The sequence below is a fragment of the Lissotriton vulgaris genome, chromosome 1_1, assembly GCF_964263255.1.
Source record: "Lissotriton vulgaris chromosome 1_1, aLisVul1.2, whole genome shotgun sequence".
In the NCBI taxonomy this organism is placed as follows: Eukaryota; Metazoa; Chordata; class Amphibia; order Caudata; family Salamandridae; genus Lissotriton; species Lissotriton vulgaris.
In genome coordinates this window covers 785,435,586-785,459,286 of record NC_141685.1, presented here as the reverse complement: position 1 = coordinate 785,459,286, position 23,701 = coordinate 785,435,586, and the positions used below count along the sequence as shown (strand labels likewise).

General features: G+C 49.0%; 1 protein-coding gene across 4 annotated transcripts in view; it reads right to left on the bottom strand.

Annotated features, from left to right (window-relative positions):
* SUCO (SUN domain containing ossification factor) overlaps positions 1–23,701 on the bottom strand; it is a 696,748-nt gene that overhangs the window by 282,143 nt on the left and 390,904 nt on the right. For all 4 annotated transcript variants that reach the window (XM_086956303.1, XM_086956322.1, XM_086956311.1 and 1 more), the window contains exon 8: positions 15,309–15,433. In XM_086956303.1, coding sequence (XP_086812429.1) covers positions 15,309–15,433 — 125 coding nt within the window. The remainder of the gene's footprint in view (positions 1–15,308; positions 15,434–23,701) is intronic.

Below are 23,701 nucleotides of genomic sequence, written 5' to 3'. Positions count from 1 at the left end.
AGGTGGCGGTGTCGAAGGAGGAGTTGATGATGTCCCGCAGGTGGGGTGCGATGACAGCGTCGGCCTTGTTGAAGACGTGGTGGGGGCACGGGTCGGTCGGGGATCCGGAGTGGATAGAGTTCATCGTGCGGATGGTGTCTTCTGTGTTGATCTGGGTCCAGGCGCTGAGGGTGGTGGTGGGGGGCGTTGGTGCGGTCGTTGGGAGCGTTGTTTGTGGGCTGAAGCTGTTGTGTATGTCCGCGATCTTGTTGTGGAAGTAGGAGGCGAGGGAGTTGCAGAGGTCTTGCGACGGGGTGATGTCGTTGTTTCCGGCGTTGGGGTTGGAGAGCTCTTTCACAATGTTGAAAAGTTCCTTGCAGTTGTGTGCGTTGTTGTCCAGCAGGTCCTTGAATGCTGTTTTCTTGGTGGCGCGGATCAGTTGATGGTGCTTCCGGGTGGCGAGCTTGAGGGTGGTCATGCTGTCCGGTGTTGGCTCCCTTCTCCAGGCTTTCTCGAGGGCTCGGCAGTTCTTCTTGGAGCTCTTGAGTTCGTCGGTGAACCATGGGGCCTTCTTGCTGCCGGGTCTGCTAGGCGGGATCCTCAGTGGGGCGAGGACGTCTGCGCAGTTGCTGATCCACTTTGTGAGGTTGTCGGCGGCCTGGCTGGGGTTCGCTGAGCTGGCGGGAGGGTGCTGGCTCAGGGAAGCGGCGAGCTAGTCTGCTGTGATCTTGTTCCAGTTTCTTCGAGCAACCTGTTGCTGTTGGTGGTGGATCGTGGATCTTCTTAAAGTGAAGTGGACGCAGCTGTGGTCCGTCCAGTGGAGTCCGGTGGCGTGGCTGAAGACGATGTCCTTGCTGGATGAGAAGACAGCGTAGAGTGTGTGTCCGGCGAGGTGGGTGGGGGTGGTCACCAGCTGCTTGAGTCCGAGGTTTGCGAGGTTGTCAAGCAGGGTGGTGGTGTTGCGATCGTTGTTGTTCTCCAGGTGGGAGTTGATGTCCTGATAATTAAACAAGAAGAATCCTACTCAGAGTGTACACCTCAGGAGCGGGGGACACTCAGTGTTTTGTTAAATACCCCTCACACACCAACAGGCCCCTTGGTGTCATGCTTCATCATCGGGGTCTTCGCACCCCGCTAGAGGGATGCGGCGTGCTACGACCAGCGACTACGCGGGAGCACTGAAGTGGTTGACTATGTGTGGTGTGTGTTGTGTGCATGTGCTGGGGTATTGAGGAGAATGTGAGTGAAGGGTGTGGTGAGGATTTAAAAAGACACCTGGCCAGTAGGTTTATGAGAAAAAACTTTATTCGAAACCTCTGGCTGGTGCTATTAAAAAAGGTGCAAGGCGAGGTTAGTAGTCTTGATTATGGACTAGAGTCCATAATCAAGACTACTAACCTCGCCTTGCACCTTTTTTAATAGCACCAGCCAGAGGTTTCGAATAAAGTTTTTTCTCATAAACCTACTGGCCAGGTGTCTTTTTAAATCCTCACCACACCCTTCACTCACATTCTCCTCAATACCCCAGCACATGCACACAACACACACCACACATAGTCAACCACTTCAGTGCTCCCGCGTAGTCGCTGGTCGTAGCACGCCGCATCCCTCTAGCGGGGTGCGAAGACCCCGATGATGAAGCATGACACCAAGGGGCCTGTTGGTGTGTGAGGGGTATTTAACAAAACACTGAGTGTCCCCCGCTCCTGAGGTGTACACTCTGAGTAGGATTCTTCTTGTTTAATTATCAGTGCCCGTGGAGTGAGAATCCTATCTCAACACTCTACCTCCCTCCGTTGATACCTTTTGGAAGTTGATGTCCCCCAGGAGGATGTAGTCAGCGGATTGGAGGGCGTGCGGGCTGATGAATTCGGCGATGTCTTCGCTGAATTGTGTGCCTGGTCCCGGGGGTCGGTAGATGAGGGATTGGGGGTTTCCCCTCTCTGTTCCTGCTGCCACCCTATCAACCTGAACAAAGGAATAGCCGTACAGGAGTATGATTGCCATTTGCCCATCATAAAAGCTTCCACCTTTGAAGCTTGCCTTTTGGACCAACACACTGTGTGGCTTCCTGCAAGGGGGAGGTACCATCTCCCTCTGTAGCAGGCTTCTATTGTTCCGAGCCTGGAGTCGTGCACACTGCTCTCCAGGAGGGCAGAAGGCAGTCTTGGTGGCTAGCAACTGGTCAAGGCCACTGGACAAAAGTGGCAACGTTCTAAAAGTTGCTGTTCCTTAAAAGTAACATTAAATTCGACTTGGGCATCAAGCTGGGCCTAATGCCACAATTAGTTTGATATCTTGAAGTACCTATTTTAGTAGTCCCAGCCAGACGTTAGCCAGACCTCTTGGTGTTTAAGAGCTTTTCCACAAGGAAGCCATCTTCTATTTTTTCACATGACTTGAGCTTGTGATTGTCAGCTGCCCTTTGTATCACCTCATGACCTGTTCTGGTGTTGTAAGGGGTAAACAGTTTATCACAAATCCTTTTCCCCCTTAGGCTATTACAACACGAATATTACAACGCATACCATTACCCCGCAAGTCTGAACAACGATTTGTGGAGGGGTCAGAAGGTGTTGGATTTATAATCCAACACCTTCCCTACTGTTGCACAGGCTGGAGTTGGAATAGTAAATTATACTATTCCAACATCCAGCGCCCCACCTAGAGCAAGTTGTTATGACTTGCGGGGTATTGGTATGCATTGTTACAACGTGGTCGTTGTAACGACTGTGTTGTAATAGGCTGCGGGGGAGCGGCATGCGTTATAAGGAAGCATATTCGTTGTCCAAGGGTAAGGGGTTTATTATATATGGCTCCCGGCCACTATCATCCTGGGGGTCCACAGTGGAATCTTACCACAGGTCTTCACATTCACTGGGTGGTCCAGGTAAAAATAGAGATCCTGAGAGTTCTGTCCCTCCTGATCAGAATTGGCTTGGAAATAGTGGATGAAGACTTGAGATGACAGTGGCCTGTGTGGTGACTCATGTGGTGGCAATATAAAGTGCTGGATTGGGGTTGGTGGAGGTTGTGGAGGAATCTGAGATAGAGGGTTGGTGGCCTTGTCTGGGCTCATCTGTGGGACAGGATTAAAGTCCAAGTCCTCTGAAATCAACTTTCTCTTCTTCTAGGGTAATGCTAAACGTCTCTGGGACTCCTGTGGTGGCAGGAGAGCAAGACTCTTCAAGGAGGAGCAGTGGATGCAGATTTTGCACTGCCTGACATGGGCCACTCTAGAAACTAAATGGCCAGTGCAGGATCACTAGACGCCAAACTCAGCAACCATGTATTCCTCAGCTTTGGCTTCAAAGCCAATTTTGGTTCGAAAGGAGGCTTGTGATGCCAAGCAGCGTCAGTACCAGAACCTGAAGGTCGGTGCCTCGTAGCCAGTCTTGGGGCTTGATGCCAGACTCCCTCAGGGTCCAGTGCTCTATCTTGGAGACGTTTCCACAGTGTTGATCCCCAGAGGAACGACCCCCTGATGTGGGTAAACAAATGGAGGCCCTGGATGTGGACTTTGGCCAAGGCAATAGTGTCCCCAGGGAAGGAACAGGTTGCCCTCAACATCTGAGCCCTCGAAAGAGAGGATCTCAGGGTTATGATGTACCTGAGCCGTCGGTGTACTAGATGGACCATTGCCCTCGTCATAGGCTCCCCTCAGTGCCAAGAACAGCAGGCATGTTGGTGGGTGTCGACGATGTATTTTACATTGTGCCCAGTGACATTCTCTTGGGACTGGATGGTGATCCTATTTGTAGCACCTTGCAGGCTAGGCAGCTGGATTCCTTGTGGTCTCAAAGGAGGCATAGCTTGCACACACTATGCTAGTCAGACCATGGGAATGTGGCAATACACCTCAGGCAGCACTGAAATTGAATATTCTCTAAACCCTTCAATACTAAAAGTCATTCTCATATGACCTGAGCCCTGATACCACTCCAGTGGTTGAATGCGAAGCAGTGAATTCAACAATGATATCTTCTGATGATAGTGCAGGGTCCTTGGAAGTCGAAAAGGTGTGGAGAAGTGGCTGACAGTCTCATATTGTGAGCTGAAACGCACAAATGAACCAAAAAAGAAAAACAAAGAAATCGTTGGTGCAGTCTTTGTCCTGGTACATTGTGAGCTACGGCAGGATTCACAAGATCTTGAAGCGGAAGACTATTTCTAAGAAAAGCTATTTGCAAATATCTGCATTCAACACTAGATTGCAGGAGTATGCAGAGCATGTGATCTTGGCAGAACACGCAACAAATAAAATGTAATATAGTAATAGAAATCCTGTATACTTTATCCATGATGACATTCACTTCCCAAGTCAACACTCAAATACAGGAGTAAACCATAAAATGCACCTGCGTAGGTGGTGCTTGCGCAGTCTTGCTGGCGAGATCTTATGTTTTCCATAGTGGGGTTTGAACCCGCCCCTCTTCTACATTGGCTGGCTTCCTAAACACAGGTCAGCCATTGGAGAAGAGGGGCGTCTGTCCATTTAAGCCCCGTCTTTTTGGGATTGAGGGGTGTGTTTTTTAGTTTCTTTCTCTCCTCATCCCATTGGCTGGAATTTTACATACCAGCCAATGGGAAAAGGAGATAAAGTAAAAACACGCCCCCCCAGTCGGAAAATGACGGGGCTTTTCTGAGAGTCATTTCTGCTTGACAGCCGTGAAGAGAAGCAAGGGAGAACGTCCGAGTCCTCCGCCCCAGCCAGTGAGTGCTGGCTTTTATTGCCTCTGCCCAGTTTGTGCTTGCTTTTCTTGCCTCTGCCTGCCCCTTCTGCTCTGCTGGGGGTACCTTGCACGCCCGCTGAAACACTGTTGTGTACCGGTGTGTCGGTGTCTGTCTCTCTCGATCTCATTAAAATGGGAGCCGCCTCTGAACCTTGCGCTTTCGTTTCTCTCCCCCGGGTCCCGGCCGAGAATTCGCCCCTCGCTAGGTATCGGGATCCCTCTGGATGCGCTCATTCCTGCGCCTCTGCACCTCTCATTGGACCTCTCATGCCTTTCTGTACATCCCATGCTGTATTTTCACGAGTCCCTATTGTCGCCCTGGCTCGCAGCGTCTTCTTTTAATTTGTTTTAAATGGCGGCCCCCTGTGCAGTTGCGGTTTCGCTTTCCATCCTGGCCCTGACCCTGGCCAGAGCACTCTGACCCTGGCCACTCCAGCATCCTGCCAGCTTGCGACGGCTTTGAAGAAGCGCTCGGGAGGTGGTGGGACCCCGGGGACGGGCACCCGGCTGGCGAGGGGGGCTTTGGAGAGGTGTCGGAGACAGACGAGGCTTTAACTATAAAGTGCCCTCGGATGCGCGTCTGGATAGCTTTGGGATGGAGTCAGCGGCGGTCGGATCCCATAGGGAGGGGACCCTTCCACACGTGTGTTACAGCAGCCGCCCCTCCCCTTGCAGGGCTGGGAATGCGGCGGGTTTAAGGAAGACGCCCAGTTCACCCACCGCTGGGGCTTGAAGGGTTAATCAAATGTTCATACGGAGGCATCACTTTAATGCCCGGCCAGGCCCTGTTGTTCCAGTTACACTTTCTTTTCCGTTCTCTTCCTCGCCAGCTTTCTCCCTGCTGTTATCACCGGGCTGTGTACCAGAGGGGCTGGCAGTGTGCTAGCTGCCAGCTATGGTGCTGGCTCGGGGTCTTGCATGCCAAGGTGTGCGCTCTGAGCCATGTGAGCTGCCTGCAATGAGGCCCCTCCAGCCCTTTGGCAATGCCTCCCTGGTACAACTATGGTGCATACTGCAGGGCCTAACGCCCCAATAGCTGCCTGTCATGGTCTGGTGCCCCTGCAGGCTCTACCAGCTGCCTGTCAATGCCCGATCCCACTCCAGCCCCTGCCAGCTTCCTGAGGTGGTGCTTCCCTGAAGCTATGCCCTGGTGCCACCCCAGACTGAGCAGCCCAGCAGGGTGCCCCCCCATGCCTTTCCAGGTGCTTACCATGAAGCCCCACTCGCTATGATGCCTTCTTGAGGCCCTTGGTATTGCACGCTATGGCACAAGCTCTGTGCCTTGGGAGCAACCTGCCAATGGACACCTTTGGGCCCTGTCAGTGACTGTCATGGTGCCTACCTGCAGGGACTTTGAGGTGCTCGCTCTGGGGCGAATCGGAGGTCCTGCAGGGAGCCTGCCTTTGTGAGCACTCCAGGGTCTTCCAGGCACCAGACGGGGCCTGTTCTGGCCCTGTGAGCTGTCTGCTTGGGTGCTCGCTCCAGGCTTTACCCAGTGTTTGCTTAAGGTCCTGTTATCCACCTGCGCTGGGGCCTCTGCGTCAGGGGAGGGTCCCGAAGGGAGCCCTCACCTCTCTTCCTGGAGCGCGAGCACCTCTTCTGGTTTACTAAAGCAATTGACAAACTTGGCAGCGGGCCCATTGAACAAAGTAAGATTAATGGTGAAAAGCACTTGTAAACAGCAGGGTTTTTTTTATCCCAATATATTTCAGCATCCAACTTAGCTGGAACACTATGCACAGGACTCTTATAAAAGTGCTTTAAATTAACACTAATGCATTACCCATTCAATCAAAGAAGCTCGGGCCTAGCATACATTTAATACCGCACACAATGGGTATAAGGTCCAGCAACTACTTTTCTATACATAAGTACTCCCTTCAAAGCACACCAAATAACATAGCAAGCACGAATGTGGGGGTGTCCAGAAAAAAGGAATAAAAAGAGAGCCTGAGCAAGAAAAATTAGAATTACTGCCAAACACAACTGTTTCATACGAAGAACCTCAAATAGTCAATACAAGACCTTGATAAAAAAAACTTTTTAAAATAATTAAAACACAGTATCCAGAGAAGTGTTATGCTTGTGCAGGTGTCCACACAGACTTCTGTGTTGCTTCACTTCTAGAGGCTTCCTTTTTGATTAAAATTAGCAACTTGGCGAGCAAACATGCTTCTGATATGTGACTAAATAAGGATCGTAGTGTCTCCTAATAAAAACGATTCCATACACTTAAAGAAGAAGCATTTGCAATGCAATAGGCCTTCAGACCCCGTAACGCAGGGCATAGGTGTACCCAGGGCCGCCAGGGGCTGAAGCATGTATTATGCCACCCCTGGCTGGCCTCCTAAATTTGACACAACTGGCTGCACGACAGCTGGGGCGAAGACGTGTAACCACCCTTCGCTTTAGGTATAGTAGCTCTATATCTAACCATACAATGGACACCCGAGTTCCTATCAGTCACTCCTATGGCAGGCCTTAACGATCCTGAAGGCAGAGTGCGTGGGCTCCTGTGAGCTAGGTTCAGGCCCGAGCCGAGCCCGGTTGCAGCTTGCGGAATCAAGACCCAATAGCTGTTCCATGATAACGCGTACCATATCGGTAACTCCGGTGTCGCGTTATCAAGGCATGTCGAGTAAGGTGTCATACGAATCAGGGTGCTGCCCTCTCACCAATTCTGGCGATGAGGTTAACATCCCACCCTTCTAGAGGGACACGACATGTACGTAACTGTGAACCCCGGTTAAAGTTAACTGAAGCCTCAGCTCCACAAAATGGATGCTGCCACCACAGACACGAGTCTGACCTCCTGCTGCTGGGAGTCCTTCCAGCGAGGAGCACTTGGACAAAGGGTTTCCTGTCGAGGGCGGTGTTCGCACCGTCCCAGACAGGGTTTGTGTATTCTGGGTAGGTAGGGCTTTGGCGAGAAGGTGACTGCGGAGTGGCACCCCGGTGCTCACTACGCATCTGCCGGTTAGAACCAGTTCCAGGGGCGACAGCCCTGGCCTGGGGAAAGTCCGGCAGGGGAGAGGGGTGTAACTACCCCCCTTCCTGGTCCCACCCTTAGGGCAGGACCTAGTCATGTACCCACCCCTTTCTTTAGAATAAAGACCGGAGCGGGGACCCTTCCAAATTAGATCATCTTTGATTCAAGAACTACTTTCTACGAAAGGACATTCAAGACTCTTCTCAAGATTTCTCCCTTGTGACTAAGGAGTAGTCACCCTGCATCAGCGGGCACCAACTAAGAACTCTGCGGTTTGCTGTAAGTCCTTCCTCAAGGAATCCGACGGCCCAGCTCGACGAGAACCGGCTTCCCTGGCACCTCTGACCTCTACCCACGTCATCAGCTCAGCTGTGATCTGTGGGTGCGACGAGACCTCGAGGGACCGGCCATCATCAGAACCTGCACGCTCTTAAAACCAGCACGACCATCGAGGTAACTCTCTGGTGAGTGCTCTGGGGTCCGAGAAGCTCCGACCCTGAGCCGCTCCAGCACCGAAGTGCAGTCTCCCAGCATCTCCACGATCTGCGTGGGGCCCTTCTGCTCGCTGCTCAGCACGTTGTCTGGTCACTAGCCGCTGGCTTGTGCCCTTCTGTGACGACATCCGAGAATCATCACTGCTGGTCTGGTTGCTCCAGACTGGCCCTTGCTTCCATCTTTGCGAGAAGCACCCCGGACCCTCCTGGTCCACTCAAGACGCCATCTTAGGCCCACCACGTGGCCCTGAGATCTGCCAAGGCTTGTTGCCCCATCCTGGGCCCAGCGACGCCGACAGCATCATCCTTCGTGGGACAGCTCGCACCTCCACCGTGGTCGCCGACAACGCCTCCTGGTCCGTGAGACTGCAGAGCCTAGCGTCGCCCACTCACCTGGTCGAGGTGACGGCCAACCGGTGCCTTCCTGGTACCCTCTGACTACTGGCTAGTAGTACGAACTTGGTCCCCTCTGCTTTCAGGTTTCATCAATCTCCGATCCAGGCTTGGATCTCTACGAACTATTCAGCACTGGTCGCCGGCCAGCAACTCCTTTTCTTCCGGCTCCTGGCTCGTCAGCGAAGACCCCGACGCCTGTAAGACTTGTGCAGCCGCAGCCCTCGTGGCTAGGTAACTCGGCATTTCGGTGCCTGCATAGCCTCCTTACTCTAGGGTCCTGAGTCCCTCGCTTCCGACTTGCCTTATCGGGTCCGCCCGAGACCTTAATCTTTCCGTGTCCTCGGACACTTGTTTTAATTGTGCACTTGAAGTATTTGCTAAAGAGATTTGGTTTGTGCTTAGTACCCTGTCCTCATAAAGAGTACAGGGCTGTTGTGATTCTTAATAAATATACTGTTTATTTTCATAACACTTGTGTGGTGTCCTTTCACTGGGTGTTCAAGGGGTACATGTGTGGTAAACAGCTGGCTTAACGCGCCCTCTCGAGTCTTTAGCCTTAGACTGCTCGTATCGACGCTACTAGGATAGCTGGTCTATAGGTTGACTTACAACCAAACACCATAAGGGTCGTTGGAACGATACATAGCGGTCGCTAGAATAGCGAACGTTGCATATCGGGCCAACTTCTCACACTCATTAAAATGGGAGCCGCCTCTGAACCTTGCGCTTTCGTTTCTCTCCCCAGGGTCCCGGCCGAGAATTCGCCCCTCGCTAGGTATCGGGATCCCTCTGGATGCGCTCATTCCTGCGCCTCTGCACCTCTCATTGGACCTCTCATGCCTTTCTGTACATCCCATGCTGTATTTTCACGAGTCCCTATTGTCGCCCTGGCTCGCAGCGTCTTCTTTTAATTTGTTTTAAATGGCGGCCCCCTGTGCAGTTGCGGTTTCGCTTTCCATCCTGGCCCTGACCCTGGCCAGAGCACTCTGACCCTGGCCACTCCAGCATCCTGCCAGCTTGCGACGGCTTTGAAGAAGCGCTCGGGAGGTGGTGGGACCCCGGGGACGGGCACCCGGCTGGCGAGGGGGGCTTTGGAGAGGTGTCGGAGACAGACGAGGCTTTAACTATAAAGTGCCCTCGGATGCGCGTCTGGATAGCTTTGGGATGGAGTCAGCGGCGGTCGGATCCCATAGGGAGGGGACCCTTCCACACGTGTGTGTTACAGCAGCCGCCCCTCCCCTTGCAGGGCTGGGAATGCGGCGGGTTTAAGGAAGACGCCCAGTTCACCCACCGCTGAGGCTTGAAGGGTTAATCAAATGTTCATACGGAGGCATCACTTTAATGCCCGGCCAGGCCCTGTTGTTCCAGTTACACTTTCTTTTCCGTTCTCTTCCTCGCCAGCTTTCTCCCTGCTGTTATCACCGGGCTGTGTACCAGAGGGGCTGGCAGTGTGCTAGCTGCCAGCTATGGTGCTGGCTCGGGGTCTTGCATGCCAAGGTGTGCGCTCTGAGCCATGTGAGCTGCCTGCAATGAGGCCCCTCCAGCCCTTTGGCAATGCCTCCCTGGTACAACTATGGTGCATACTGCAGGGCCTAACGCCCCAATAGCTGCCTGTCATGGTCTGGTGCCCCTGCAGGCTCTACCAGCTGCCTGTCAATGCCCGATCCCACTCCAGCCCCTGCCAGCTTCCTGAGGTGGTGCTTCCCTGAAGCTATGCCCTGGTGCCACCCCAGACTGAGCAGCCCAGCAGGGTGCCCCCCCATGCCTTTCCAGGTGCTTACCATGAAGCCCCACTCGCTATGATGCCTTCTTGAGGCCCTTGGTATTGCACGCTATGGCACAAGCTCTGTGCCTTGGGAGCAACCTGCCAATGGACACCTTTGGGCCCTGTCAGTGACTGTCATGGTGCCTACCTGCAGGGACTTTGAGGTGCTCGCTCTGGGGCGAATCGGAGGTCCTGCAGGGAGCCTGCCTTTGTGAGCACTCCAGGGTCTTCCAGGCACCAGACGGGGCCTGTTCTGGCCCTGTGAGCTGTCTGCTTGGGTGCTCGCTCCAGGCTTTACCCAGTGTTTGCTTAAGGTCCTGTTATCCACCTGCGCTGGGGCCTCTGCGTCAGGGGAGGGTCCCGAAGGGAGCCCTCACCTCTCTTCCTGGAGCGCGAGCACCTCTTCTGGTTTACTAAAGCAATTGACAAACTTGGCAGCGGGCCCATTGAACAAAGTAAGATTAATGGTGAAAAGCACTTGTAAACAGCAGGGTTTTTTTTATCCCAATATATTTCAGCATCCAACTTAGCTGGAACACTATGCACAGGACTCTTATAAAAGTGCTTTAAATTAACACTAATGCATTACCCATTCAATCAAAGAAGCTCGGGCCTAGCATACATTTAATACCGCACACAATGGGTATAAGGTCCAGCAACTACTTTTCTATACATAAGTACTCCCTTCAAAGCACACCAAATAACATAGCAAGCACGAATGTGGGGGTGTCCAGAAAAAAGGAATAAAAAGAGAGCCTGAGCAAGAAAAATTAGAATTACTGCCAAACACAACTGTTTCATACGAAGAACCTCAAATAGTCAATACAAGACCTTGATAAAAAAAAATTTTTAAAATAATTAAAACACAGTATCCAGAGAAGTGTTATGCTTGTGCAGGTGTCCACACAGACTTCTGTGTTGCTTCACTTCTAGAGGCTTCCTTTTTGATTAAAATTAGCAACTTGGCGAGCAAACATGTTTCTGATATGTGACTAAATAAGGATCGTAGTGTCTCCTAATAAAAACGATTCCATACACTTAAAGAAGAAGCATTTGCAATGCAATAGGCCTTGCATTTGCGAGAGTTTGAGCTAATGGCATTGTAAATGACGATGCCCTTTAATTATGTGTTTTGAAAAACTGCAAGTGTTGGGTAAACACACACTTTGTACTTATAGTCCTTGTTTATGAAAAGCAAGGCTGGAGATAACAGCACCTTTTTTAATGGCAGCCTTGCTTCTCGTAAGCAAGGACCATAAGTACAAAGTAGGTGTTTACACACCACTTTCAGGTTTTCAAAACACAAATTAAAAGCATTGTTATTACAATGCCAATAGCTCAAACTCTTGCAAATGCGAGACCTATTGCATTGCAAATGCTTTTTTTTCATGGGTTCTATAGTTTTATCGCTTTTTTAAAACTTTTTTTGTATTACTTTTTGTTAATTTCGGTATTGACAGACCCTCTACTGTTCCTTGTCATCGCTTCTGCATTAAGATGCACTGTGCCCTGTGATATCAATGCCAGAGAACATGCATTTGATGGTATTAGGAGACCACTGTTTAAATTTCCCTTGTGTAGCATATTTTAATTGCAGTGGCCCAGTTGTTACAAGGCATTATAGAATTAATTTCTTCAAACATGTTATGTGCTGATTGTAGCAAATGTATAATGACCCAAGGTTTGCATAGGGTAAAGCAGCTGCCTCACAACTTAGTGTTGGGTTACCAAATTCAAAATGTTGGCATGTTACAGGGATATCCATAAGGCGGTGTTGTGGTGGTTTGAGTTAGTTCCACCCCTAATTACGGCACCATCTATGGATATACACACAGGAGCTTGCCGTGTGGGTATAGACAGACAGGAATTCGGATAACTTTCTATCTGTCTTATACTTCCGGCCTGGCGACCGCATAGCCACGCACCACTGAGGATGACTACTTGGAAAACCCTTTAGATTTTTAATAGGCCAGTCTTAAAATCGGTAAGCGCTCTAAAAAGTGCTTTTATTTGTGTGAATATATCCCCCAGATTCATCAAAGTCCTCTTTTCCGAGTCCTTAATAGCGATTATTAAGGAATCGCTATTAAAGACTCGCAAAACGGGGTGCATGTAGAAATCGCAATTTATTTTGCGATTTCTAATGCTTCCTTATTTGCGATTCGCTACTTGCAAATCGCAAATAAGGAATGGCTTTCACATTCATTACTATGGGCCTCAAGGCCCATAGGAATGAATGGGAAGTCATTCCTTATTTGCGATTAACAATTAGTGAATCACAAATAAGGAAGAGATTTCAAGGGTGCCAGGGTATCCAAAGGACATCCTGTAGCACCCCTGAAATGCAAATGTACACTGGTATTGCGCACACACATGTCCAAAGGACATTTGTGTGTGTAACATACAACTTAGAAAAATGCACTAAAGTGCATTTTCCTAAGTTTTCGCTATTTACCACGAAGTTACACTTCGCAGAAAAAAGCGGCCCCATATTGCGAATTCGCAATTTTAAAAAGGTTCATGAATAGCATTTAAGGAATCTCTAATTGAGATTTCTTAAATGCGATTCTTCGCGATTTAGCGATTTCTATAATTGCGATTTTTGCATTTGGGAGGATGAATCCCAAATGCAAAAATAGCGCTCGCAAAGGGCCAGATTCTCAGTATCTGGCCCTTTGCGAGCAGATTTTGGCTTCATGAATCTACCTGCAAGTTCTGGCTGACACAAACATCAAACCTGAACTCGGTCTTGAGGTTGCAGGAAAAGTGGGACTGGCTGAATCTTTGAACTAACTGAATGACCTGTTAACATAGTATTGTGTCCCAGAAACGGGCAAGCAAAGCCCTTGACTTCCGAGGAGGAAAAAATTAAAGCCCCCTACGAAATATGGGATGATGTGATAAAGGCTCCTGACCCACTAAAAGTATGGCAGCCTTCGTTTAAGTTATTGTATAAAGTAGTCAAACCATCGAACTTGAAGAGAAACCATTTTTCCACAGCAAATAGATTATATTGGACTCCACAAAATCTGGCGAAATTCGCAACAGGAGTCCAACCCAAATGTCAGGTGTGGTGAAGTTGGTGCCAATGATAAGCATATGTTTTTTGTATGCCCTCAGTTGAAAAGTTTTGGTCTGAGGTGGAAAAGATAATCAACTAAATTCTTGAGACAAATATAAAAGTAAGCCTTTTACTAGTGGTGCTCGGAGTGGCAGATCAGGTATGCAAGGACATTACTAGGGATAAACAGGCCTTGCTATTTTATTTTATTTTACTCGCTAGGCGGGAGATTTTTAAGAAATGGACTGAACCTTCTCCACCACAAGGGATGGACTGGCTACGAGAAGTGAGGAAAACAGAAAAAATAGATATTGAACTGGAATCCAATATACAATCCAAGATATGGGTGGCCTTTAAAAATTGGGATGCGATATGAGTATACAACCCATTTATGTCCTATGATGACACCTGCATGGTCAGTGCAGGCAGGATACTGGAAGGGCACGAATGCAGGAACTGTGGAAGTATCGCAAAAGCCTGGGGAGGTACAGGTTGGCTGACAGGCTACTATTTGCATATAATGGTGTTATGAGGACAAAAAAAATAAAAAAAAGCAATAAAGCCCTTGCAACTATGTCCATAAAAGTTCAGGACTAGACAAATGTTTTAAATCATTCAAAATCTCCGAGGAGTAAAGCAGCGCCTTAAAAAAACAAAAATTACTTTCTTGTTTATTTTACATTGTTTTTTTAATCCTAGTTTGCTTAAATTGGACTTTTTTCACAATAAGATTACTGATAAGCCTGTGCTTTCCTATGGTGTAAACTGGATTGTGATTTGGCCCTTTATGACGTGTTATTATACCTGGCCCGGTAGCGCTTGCTTTATTAACCTGCGAAGGATAAAAGGCTAAGTTGGGACGCATGGCATGCACTGATCTCTGCGGTAGACTCGACCCTAGGCTCAAATATTCATTTTTCTAGGTTTATGCGCTCGTACACCCAGGGAAAATACAAATCCTGTAACCTGTAAGTGCTTCTAAGATTGTATCATTCAAGAAAGCTCAGGTGAACCGTATGTTTGAGCGCCTGTTTCATGAGTGATGTGTAAACAGACGTCAATTTGCAAGCCAACCTATAAAAAAACAGAGAGAACATCTAAAATGACAATTTTTTCCTGAGCTATCGCTCTTGCGATTGCCACTAAATCCTTTACTATCTATGATGACGAACAAATGCTTGCCACGTAGGGTTTTCAACAACTACTCCAGGGACGTCCAACATGACCAGGACACATTATCCCATTCAAGCTGATACTGTTTTGTCTGCAGGGAAGATGCGACACACTTTCACAATCTTAGCCTTCACCAAGGGTTCACCGGCATTCGTGTAATAACGGATTGAGTCTTCAGTTCTTCGTCCGGTGCCTAGGTGGCAGACTGGGTTGAGCTTGTGCTGCAGATTGGTGCAAGCCGAAGGTCACGCTTGGCCCCATCACGACCGACCGTACTCTTTTAAGCATGGTAAACTAGCGCGTGTTGTGCCTCATTCATCGAACTACAGAGACGACATGTGCGTGCCTGGCTGCATTCCATGAGCGAGGGGAAGGGCATAGAGGAAAGCAAGGGGAGCGAGACTCGGGATGAGAGAATACCACAGCCGAGCCATACACATCGCCTGTCTTGGCGCGTGCACATCGCCTGTCCCGGCGTCTGCACAACTCCTGTGCACGACGCCTGTCCCGGCGCGTGCACATCTCTTGTCCCCCTTCAGCAACAAAACCGAAAACAATAGGTCTCACCAAGGCGAGCAGCGCATGCGCTACATCGCTAGGCGAGACCTAAAAATGGGCTACCACAAGCAAAATGTAAAAATAAGCAGGATTGAGAACAAACTCGGATGATATGTATAACAAGAGGTTTCCTTGTGACATTCCTCTGAGAAAACAATACCTTTGCCTCGGGATTTGCAGCTAGCATTTTTGCACCACACTCCACGGATGCATAATTATTCCAATTTTTCTGGACTTTCTTGGAAGTAATTTGAGCTCCATTAATAGAAGGATGCATGGTCTGGCCTGCAAAAAAAAAAGCATCAGTTATTGAAAACAATATTTGTTTTATTTACCAGAGTAGAAAGTTTCTAATTCCAAATACATTCTAATAACCACAACACACTTCCGACAGAGTTCATAGCATTGTAATTCAAAAGTGACTTAGCTCAAAGGCCAACCCCTCCAGTAGGGCTTGTCTCAAGTATTACATTCTTGGTGCTCAAGAACAGACATAAGGAGTAGTTTCATACCAGTAACTCCGGTTCTGTAGTAGGGTTATCTCGGTTATAGTCCTAATCATGTGAATAGTCCCACCCATGTGCGTGGACCCCGGAGCAATCAAAATAGTCTCTTAAGTTGTCCTCTTCTGCAATCCTGCATAGACACTTAAGAGAAAATCAAAGACAAATAATGGAGCCTGAAATTAACAAGGCTACACTGGCCAGTACTTCATCCTGAAGTGAAAAAGGATAGCCAGATAACACTGAACTTTAAACATTTTGCTATGTTTCACACATAGAGAAACTCTCCTTCACAAAAATCCTTTGTCATGATACAGAGGAAGGGTTGGACAGACAAGCCCCATAGGCTGCCATCATGTGTCTGTAAATGGATACCATGCCTTTAAGGAACACTCCAGAGACCCTCGGTATCCCATGATGCACAGCCAAAGCCTAGTTACTTTCAGTTCTTTTTAAAGGTGTACAAAGCCAGGCCTGTAGCATTCAGGATATTATTGTTTCATCCACCGGGGAGGAGGGCGGATTGCTTATGACTATAACAGAGATACCCCCTACTACAGAACTGAAGTTACAGGGAAGAAACTACTCCTTCTGTAGTAGAGGATCTCTGTGTATAATCAATCATGTGAATAGAATGGCAAGCCCATTCCAAACAACCCAAACCCAGCGGTGGAAGAAACAGACAGAACCACTACTGTGCAAATACATTGCTCAGCAAAGCCTGCCCAACCTGAGCTTCTGCCGTGGCATCATAGACCAGGCAGTAGTGTTTAGCAAAGGTATGGACTGACTTTCAAGTGGCAGCCCTGCAGATGTCTGCCATGGGGACATTGCGCAGCAAAGCTGCTGCAGCAGCTTTATCTCTGGTAGAGTGAGCCTTAGGCTAACCCCCTAGATTCTTGTTAGCTTTCTGGTAATACAGTTGAATACACGACACAATCCACCTAGAGATGCACTGTTTAGATGTAGCAAGACCAGTCCTGACCGATCGAACAAATAATTGATGCGATCTACGAATCTCCTTCGTCTTATCTAAGTAGAATTTCAACACTCTTCTCACCTCGAGGGAATGAAGGGACCTCTCCACCAGAGAGGAAGGATGCTGAAAAAACATGGGCAAAGTGATAGTTTGATTCACATGGAAATATGACACCACCTTGGGAAGAAACTTTGGGTGAGTTCTCATGACTACCTTAGATGCATGAAACACAGTATAGGGCTCTTTGCAACAGAGAGCCTGGATCTCACTCACCCTGCGAGCCGATGTTATAGCCACAAGGGAAGCTACCTTCCAGGATAGATGCTGTAGAGAAGCCTTATGAATAGGCTCAAAAGGCTCCCTCATTAGTCTAGACCGCACCACATTAAGCTCCCACGGAGGCGAAGGACGCCTAATGGGAGGAAACACCTTCAAACCTTCCAGAAATTCATTGATGACTGGGATTTGGAAAAAGGAAGTTTGTGAAGGGCATTTCCTATACGCAGTTAAAGCTGCTAGGTGAACCTTAATGGAATCAAAAATTAAGGCCAGATTGAGCCAAATGCATTAAGTACGGGAGGATCACATCCTCCTTGCAGGTTGTAGGGTCTCCAACATTAGACGTGCACCAAATGCAAAATCTCTTCCATTTGTATGCATAGGAAGTCCTTGTAGACAGTCGTTTTGCTTCTTTTATTATCTCCATGCAATTCAGAGGAAGATTTAAATGTCTATACTGCACTAGCTCAGGTGCCATGCTACCAAATTAAGTGATGAGAGGTTGGGATGCACCATCTGCCCTTCGAACATCGTGAGAAGGTCTGGCCGACACGGAAGCCGAAGACGTGGCAGGAGAGACCAGTGTAGGAGGTCGGTTAACCACCACTACTGAGGCCATTCCGGAGCAATGAGGATCATCCTGGCCTGGGACATGGACAGCTTGATCAACACCGTCGGGATCAGGGGAATGGGTGGAAAAGCGTAGAGAAGGCTGTTCGACCAGTTGATCCACAGTGCATTCTCCAACGTCCCCGGTTGGTAAAACCTGGAGGCGAAGTCTCGGCATTTGCTGTTTTCTGCGGTGGCAAACAGATCGATTTCTGGAGTGCCCCATCTTGCGAAGATGTCTCTAAACACCTCGTCGTTTAAGACCCATTCGTGATTTTCTTGAACGAGTCTGCTGAGCGCGTCTGCCTGAGCATTCTGCACACCTGGCAGATGAGTCGCCGTGATAGTCAGGCCCCTGGCTAGCAGCCAGTTCCAGATCGTCTGCGCCTCCCGAGACAGTGTGCGCGATCTTGAGCCCCCCTGCTTGTTGAGGTAATACATTGTTGTTGTGTTGTCAGTCTCTACAAGCAGGGAACTGGCCCGAAACGATGGCTGGAAGGCTTTCAGCGCCAAGTGAACTGCTAGGAGTTCCAGAAAGTTGATGTGATACATGGACTCTGTCTGGGACCACGTCCTTTTGTATCTGAAGGTGGTCTGAATGCGCTCCCCAGCCGTGGAGAAAACGCATATGTCACAATGATTTCAGTCGGTATCTCTTTGTGGAACGGAATCCCTCTGAGGAGATTGTGAGGTGAACACCACCACTTCAGGGACTGGACAACATGTTGCAACAGTTGGATCCTGTCCTCCCAGCTCCCTCGCCTCTGGTCCCACAGATACTCCAGACATTCCTGCAGCGGCCGCATGTGGAGGAGTGCATGTGGAGTGAGAAAGATGCAAGAGGTCATCGAACCCAAGAGAGAGGACACCGTCCTCACCGTCGCAGACGGAACGGACATGAGAGCCTGAGCCTTCCGAAGGATCGATAAGCGTCGCTCCATCGAAGGACACACGCTTGCCTGAAGTGCATCGATGAAGGCTCCCAGGTACTGCAGACACTGAACAGGAGTCGGGCAGACTTTGGCATGTTGATTTTAAGGCCTAATTGGTTCAACAGAACAGCCGTCCTGTTGAAATGTAGCTGCTCTTCCTGAAACGTGTCGGCTTTGATCAGCCAGTCGTCCAGGTACGGATAGACAAACACCTTGTTCTTCCTCCGGTGCGATGCAACCACCGCCATGCACTTTGAAAAAGTCCTGGGCGCAGACTTCAGGCTGAATGGAAGCACTGTATATTGGTAGTGTTTGGAGCCGACTAGGAACCGCAGGAACTTCCGATGCTTCCTTGTAATGGGTACATGGAAGTAAGAGTCTTGCAGATCTATGGCGCATAGCCAGTCCCCTTGATGCAGCTGAGGGTAAATCTGGTGCAGAAACAGCATCCGGAACTTTTCTCTGCAAATCAATTTGTTTGCTTGCCGTAAATCGAGAATGGGCCTGAATTCGTTTTTTTCCTTTTTGCACACCAGAAAGAACCTGGAGTATAGACCTTTCACCCTTTGAGGAGGAGGAACCAGTTCTATCGCCCTTTTCCTTAACATGCCTCCACGTGTAGTTCGCGCACCAGGTATTGTGAACAAACTGGTGGAATAGATGGAGGACTGTTGAAACGTAGACCGTATCCACTGGGAACAATATTCAGCACCCAATTGTCCCGAGTTATTTTCCTCCACTCTGCTAGGTAATTTTGAATGCTTCCCCCCACCGGAGTGGGTAACAGAAGAGGGGGAAGTAATCCCTCAGGGCTTAGAACCAGCGTGGCCCTTGTTTCCTGATGTGGACTGCTGGTTGCCCCTGCCTCGCCGACGTCTTTGAAAGGGCTGCCGCTGAAACTGCTGCTGCTGTTGCCCAGCCGGACGTTCCTGTCCACGTTGGAACCGCTGGGAAGAGTATCGCTGTTGGTAGGGGCAAAAACTATTACACTGTTCCTTAGGCTTCTCCAAGCCAACAGCCTTGAGGGTCTCAACCTCTGCTTTCATACGAGCCATTTCCTTGTTCGCATGGGAACCAAAGAGGGTGGAACCCGAGAATGGCAGGTTAGCGATACGTTGCTGGGCCTCCGGTTTCAGGGAGGTGAGACGCAAGCATGAATGGCGCTGCAGAGTCACACCATGACAATATCCATGAGCTGCCAGGGGAGAGGTGTCCACAGCTGCACTGATGATCTGATTAGAGACCATCAGACCCTCATTAAAAACCTCCTGAAAGTCCTCGCGTTTGTCTCTAGGCAGGAGTTCCACGAACTGTTGAAGAGACTTCCACAAAGAGCCATCATAACGGCCCAAGTGAGCGGTCGAGCTCGCTGCCTTCATTGAAGTGCTGCAGTGGTGCAGACTTTTCTCCCCCAGAATCAAGTCTACGGCTTTCCTTGTCCGGTGGAACTATGGCCGAAGGGGCCGTAGCGTGCTGCTTCTTCGCCGCCACCACAATTACTGAATCCGGAGGGGGATCCACCCGCAGTAATGCAGGGTCCGAGTCCGTGGGCCTGTATTTCTTTTGAAGTCTTGAGGGAGCCGACTTCACTGAGGCAGGCGTCAGGAACAACTCCATTGCTGGTTCCTCCAAACCAGGTACCAGAGGAAGCAGAGGACGAGATTTGGTTCCGTTGTAGGGTCTCAAAGATCACAGACGTGGAAAGGGCAGGCACGGACAGTGCAATGCCCAGTTTGGCCGTTACCCTTACCAGAACCTCCTGAAACTTGGTAATGTCATCGACCGGTGATTCCCTCGGAGGTGGGGAATCAGACAGAGTCGGCAAATATCTTCCTGCACTAGAGGACTCCGTGTCCCTAGTATACCTGGAACGTGACCGCTCGTGACGATGACGACGGCGTGATCTGGTTGAAGACAGGTGCCGGCTGCGAGAGCGGTGTCTCGGCCGAGATCTTGGCCTTCTTAGCACCGCCTGGACAACTGGCACACGTGGGGCCAGCGGCGGCCGATAAAGCGGCTGAGGCAAAGGCGGTGGAGGCGTTAGCAGGCATGGAGGAGGAGGTGGAGGTGGAGGAGGAAGAGTAGTAGGCGTCCTAGGTCGCAGCGGCGACTGACTAGGAGCAACAGGCTGGGCTGATTCTGGTGACCTGGTTGGAGAATAGGTCCTGGAGTACTCCTAGTCCGAAGAATGAATCACCCTCCTCTGCTTGTGGGCAGGCCTCGAAGAAGAAGCTATGGAAACAGTGCCCCTGGACGGTGAACGTCAACGCCGTCTTGACTTTGAACTCTTAGATGTGGCTTCTCGATGACTAGCTCCGATGGCTTCTAGACGTCGACTTTCTTCTAGACGTCGACTTTCCTCTCGACAGCTTTGATCTTCTCGTCGACGGCGACCTGCACGTCGACGGCGAACGGTGGTGTCGCCTTGATGGCGAATGGCAATCTCTCCTGGACTCAGATCGACAGCGATGAGGTGTCGACGTCATCTGTGAAGTCCTCTATGTCGACCTCGTCCAAGGTCTCGACGTCCTTCCCCTCGACGGTGATCTTAGACGTCGTTTAGACCCAGAGCCCTGGGTCCACGGGGAGCATATGGTAGTCATACGTGGCCTCAACGTCGTCGCCTTCGACTGGGACCTGTGTCGTTTTTAGCCTTCTTTCGACTGGGGAGCCCCCCCCAAAGGCTGATGCATGGGTTGGTGAAGAGGAAAGGCTCTCTCCATGTCCAGAAGTCCCACCTGCAGCCTGTTGTCTTCTCTACTCCAGGCCTTGAAGACGAACCTTCTCCCTGTCATGCAGGGTCATCCTGGAGAATGACTTGCAGATGACACAGGAGTCAGGAACATGAGTTGAACGAAGACAGAGTATACAAACCCTGCCACATTCTGGGCTCTTGTCAAATAAAGATGGCATTTTGACAAGAAAAAAGTGGCTAAACTGTCCCAAAAAGACAGCAAAAGGAAGGTAAAGGCCTCTGACATTGAGTTAAACACTCAAACTATCAAAAAAGCTCAAATATATAAAGATATACCACTAAAGGTAGAGCTCAATGCTCCAGACTCCTGCCAGCAGGAGCCGGAAGAAAGAACTGAAAGTAACTAGCCTTTGGCTGTGCATTATGGAATACCAAGGGTCTCTGGAGGGTTCCTCAAAGGCATGGTATCCATTTACAGACACATAATGGCAACCTATGGGGCTTGTCTGTCCAACCCTTCCTCTCTATCGTGACAAAGGATTTCTGTAAAGGAGAGTTTCTCTAGGTGTGAAACTTAGCAAAATGTTTAAATTTCAGTGTTATTTGGCTATACTTTTTGACTTCAGGTTGAAGTACTGGCCAGTGTAGCCTTGTTAATTTCAGGCTGCCTTATTTGTCTCTGATTTTCTCTTAAGTGTCTATGCAGGATTGCAGAAGAGGACAACTTAAGAGACTATTTCGATTGCTCCGGAGTCCATGCACATGGGCGGGACTATTCACATGATTATGACTATAACAGAGATACCCCTACTACAGAAAATACATTACAAACTTATGGCAACAAAGCCCTACAAAACTGATATCAAGAGAAGCATATGACCCCTCTCTCCAAAAGAATGATGTCCAGAGCCCCAACTTTTGCGATTCATTTCCAAATTGAACCTGTCCATGGTTTAGGAGTTTTACGCGATATAAATATATTTTTTTTAAACACCACCTTCATAGATGTAAGAAAAGAGTGATACAGCAACCTACTGAGATGCATCATCATACATTTAATCTATGTGCTGGAATTCCAGGCAATGCATTTTTGTGACCATTTCCTTATGATTTATTTACTTTGAATAGATGGTGGTGCTGTATGTCGATTTAGATTCCGAATGAATTTCCGGATTCATGTCCTTATATAGGTACAATTCGCGTTGCCCTTATATAGGCATAGAAATCCAGTCCTTATTTTGGCATAACCCATGCTACCCAAATACAGGCACGTCACAACGATTTCTTGGGAAACCAGACTCTTAAGCAGAAGGGACTTCCCCTAGCCTGGATATTGATTTCTCCAAGAAACTCATTATTATGCATGAACAACTATTCCTTAGGGGTTCATCCATGACGTTCATATGCCTGACTTTAGCTCAAAGCTGGCATTCCTAAACACCTTCAAGGTATAAATATACCTTCCCTTGCTATAGCAAAGCACGGTAAGGTTTGGTGCAGTTCAACTACCTACTTGCCCTCGCAGCTCGTTACAGCAAGTGCCGAAGGAAGCCGACTCTCTAGCTGACGCACTGACAAAGAAGCTGATATCCTCCTGCTGAGAATCCATCTCCAGTGTTTCTGACTTCCCTTGTGGGGTGTTGGGAAATCGAGTCCCGAGACAGAGATACCAACCTCTTTCATTCTAAAGGATGGAGCGGATTCGAATCTAGAAAAACCTTTGGCAATTCTTGGAAGAACTAAAACTAATGCTAAACAGCAACTACTTCTTCCCTGGTACTGACCTAGGTTAGGTACATTGGGGTAGGCGTATTTTAGAAGCACCAGTTGAGTATTTTTAGCCTGTGTTATTTATGTATGTATTTTTATATATGTCATAGCAACAGACAATGCTATTACAGTATTTTATACTACTGTTCTCGCTGTACGCATTATACTTTGCATTCTGTCTAATGGTTGTAGCAGTTCACCTCTCTTGCATGAGAAAGAAGACTGTGCAATAAACCTAAACCCCTTTTATTGAAAACGCCTGTCTCAAGATTTCTCTGCAACTCTGTAGAAACGAAGCATGCACGATTGACTAAGTGAAACAGTTATCTATTGCTTCCACGACTCTGAAGATATTTCTTCCAGTTCTATTTATTTACGGATTTTGTAAAGCGCACGGCTACCCCCAACGGGGGTGTCCCGGCGCTAAAAACTGTCAGCAGGAGAAGAAGAAGTAATCGAGATAGATGAAAATAGCCACGTCTTCAGGCGTCTGCGGAATAGCGCTTCAGATGGGGCAAATCTAAGATCAATCGGTAAACTGTTCCAATATTTGGCTGCAAGAACAGCAAAAGCTCTACCACCCATTCTTGTGCGACGGAATCTTGGCACAAACATGAGACGCAGATTGTTGGAACGAAGATCCCTAACCGAGTGGGACAATCTCAGTCTCTTTCTTAAATAATCTGGGCCAGTTCCATTCAAAGCTCGAAAGGCGAGGATGAGCGTTTTGAACTTAATACGGTTGGCTATAGGCAGCCAATGAAGCTCTTTACGAAATGCTGAGAT